The sequence below is a fragment of the Gavialis gangeticus genome, unplaced genomic scaffold, assembly GCF_001723915.1.
Source record: "Gavialis gangeticus isolate Ggan-Ray unplaced genomic scaffold, GavGan_comp1, whole genome shotgun sequence".
NCBI classification, from domain to species: Eukaryota; Metazoa; Chordata; order Crocodylia; family Gavialidae; genus Gavialis; species Gavialis gangeticus.
This window is the reverse complement of record NW_017729016.1, coordinates 19,350,780-19,353,598: the sequence shown is the minus strand read 5'-3', so window position 1 is coordinate 19,353,598 and position 2,819 is coordinate 19,350,780. Positions and strand designations below refer to the sequence as shown.

Below are 2,819 nucleotides of genomic sequence, written 5' to 3'. Positions count from 1 at the left end.
GGGGGGTCTCAACGTCTTGAAACAACAATGCCCAAAGGTGTCATGATAGAAGACAAGATATGGCAGGGGGGGCCCTGGCTACCGTCCCATGAAAAGAAACACTCTTGTAGCTGAGCACCCAAGCCTGACTGACTTAATATTAGTTAAATATGTAGACGTTGTACGAGATTTCCAAGGACCGTGATGAATGTACAGACCCATGTTTCTTAAGTATTATCCTGGAGTGGGGCACATTAAGACCAGGAGGTTGATGCAGTGGGAAAGAAAAGCAACAATGGTGGCATCCTGAGGGTAACTACTGCAGTTAAAGACAAAAGGACAGAATGGTGGAGACATGCTGAGGTGGGGTAATCGCAAAGCATTCTCTGCAGAGGACTGTTCCCAAATGCCTGGTCACGGAAAACAACAAAATAAAATCAGTCCAGCCTGAAAGGACAGGCCAGAAGCCGGAAGTAACTGCTGAAAGCAGGGTCAGGAAAGGAAGGCAGAATGAGGATCCCAGCCCTCAAGAACGAGAATCTTTGCCCCAAGCCCTCGCCAAAAAAAGAATAATAATTTCATCTAATAAAAAAACAAAAAAAAAACCCAAAGGATTTTCAAAGTTGGTAAGTTGTAGGTATAAAAGACCTCACCTGCCAGCCTTTATCAGCAGTCCTGTAATACGGGTAATGCTTGGTGATATGGGCGTAGATGCCACTTAGTGTTAATTGCCTGTCCTGGGCTGAGGATATGGCCTGCACAATTAGCTGAGCATATGAATATGGTGGTTTGGACTCATCCTAAGAAAGAATGGACAACAGAATGTTAGTCACTTCACAGTAAGACTTACGCTAGAGTTCATCCACAAGCCAGATAAAAGGAGAAAGACACCTTCATAGGCACCATTAAACATTCTGCCAAACAACAATGTTCTTTTCATAAACACAAACCAACCCATTCTGCTTCTAGGCCCCCTCCATTCACCCTCCCCAAGAGAGGTCCCTGCCCTTTCTAACACTTGAAATTTGCCAGGTTTATTTTATTTCTAGTTCCTCACGTTGCTTCTCGATGAAAAACGTAGTGATCTTAAGGGATGGTTCAGTAAGAATGATCATTCAGTGCCACAATCTCTGACCGAGTCGCTCTCTCTCTGTCATCAGAATGCAGCTCCCTCCTTATCACTCACTTTTCTTGCTTGTTGTTAAAATCCTAGAATTTACCCACCCTGCTCCCCTTCCCTCCTGGTCCTGGACAGCAGGCCTCTCCTTCTGCCTGGCTTAGCCTGCACATTGTTCATAGCAGGATTTCCACCTTCCCCTTCCTGTCCTCCCTCAAAGTACTTTTCAAAGTGCTGTATACGGTGGTAAACCTCTTACATAAAAGGAGAAAAGAAGATTTTTTTTGGTTTTAATGCTCTTGTAATATAGCTGCCCAGGGGAAATCTGTGCCTGTGGCTTCATACTTTTCCTGTCAAAAAGACTCGAAAGGTTGAGTTAGTGGCGTTTAAGTGAATGCAGTAAATACGTCTGGGAAAACTAAAATGGCAGGAGGTATCATCTGAGAGCCCACCGCCAACTAACAACATGAAGGGGCACGTCCACTACCCCAGTGAAAATGTACATCTTTCATTTGGGTTTGTACTTTTTCCCCTCCCCAGCTCTAGTCAGTCCGGGCAGCACTCAAACTGCTTCTTCAAGAGCCCTGTGGGGTAAGCAATGTTTCTCTGAACCTTTGGGCTGTCCCCGCCAGATGCATCTGCCTGCTGTTCCGATGCTGCTTTTGCGGCGTATTCTGCTGCCAACTGTAGGTCCGAGGTAATGTTCTGAATGAAGCGATAGCCTGAGGACCCAGCACCACGGGGACTGGCCGGACAGGAGTTGGGAACACTGCGGGGAAGGAAGAGGAGAGAGAACGTCAATCCATCTGCAGTTATTTATTACCAGCAATCAACAAGCATAGGTATAACTCCTAGCTTTTAAAGACCCCTCAGCAGTTTACAATTAAGCCTCTACATCCCCAGAGCCTATTCTTTTTCATTTGGGTTACCCAAACCTTACAACATGGTCTCATTCAAGGTGATAAAACAAGGCCGTGACAGATGCAGGCTTGATTCCTGACTCCATCACATTCACATCATGAGACCACACACAGCTTCAAAGCAGAAAGCACGGTGCCTTCTCTGTGCAGCCAGCCCAGGACTTCACTGAAAACCAAATGCTGTGTCAGAGCTTAGTTCTCCCAAGTATCTAAGTTACAAAAGTAATTAGAGACCTTACACTCCAGTCATAAAGCTGATTAATGCTATTCTCTGTCTAGTGATCACTCCATTTTTCTGCTTTGCAAGGGCTGCTTCCTTTTACAATGTCATGGTTAAAACCACCATGGCAGACGCCTGTATTGTAACAGCAGCACGAGTTCCTGAAAGCTGTACCACAATGGCAAGGTTAACGAAAGCAGCTCAACCCAGATACCTCTGAGGACCATCCGTCTTTTTAAACCACCAGCATACAAACCCTATTAACAACTAATGGGAATTGCAGGCATAGAGAGCATGCAACATGCCAGCATCTTTGCAGGGAGGAAAGACAAAAATCAGCATTCAAGGACTGCCGCAAGGTGGCAATACAAAAACAGCTATGAAGCACAAAGAGCCATGCTAGGACTGGTAAAAGGGCACAAATAAACAAAGGCTGGGCTAATTTGCAGCCCCACTCAGATGCACAGAAGTGCATACTGCAGACAGGGAACTAATCAGCAAGACTTGTCTGGGGATCATGTATCCTTGATTTGTCAGAGGAAACCTGAAGCATCACTCTGTTGCAGCCCATTCCCCCCCCCCC

The 2,819-nt window shown here is 45.8% G+C and overlaps 1 protein-coding gene across 1 annotated transcript in view; it reads right to left on the bottom strand.

Moving 5' to 3' along the window:
- Window positions 1–2,819, bottom strand: part of FOXK1 (forkhead box K1) — a gene marked incomplete at its 5' end in the record, with an annotated part of 28,694 nt that overhangs the window by 14,920 nt on the left and 10,955 nt on the right. The window contains 2 exons of the mRNA XM_019512617.1: window positions 633–779; window positions 1,709–1,865. Of these exons, the coding sequence (XP_019368162.1) occupies window positions 633–779; window positions 1,709–1,865 (304 nt within the window). The remainder of the gene's footprint in view (window positions 1–632; window positions 780–1,708; window positions 1,866–2,819) is intronic.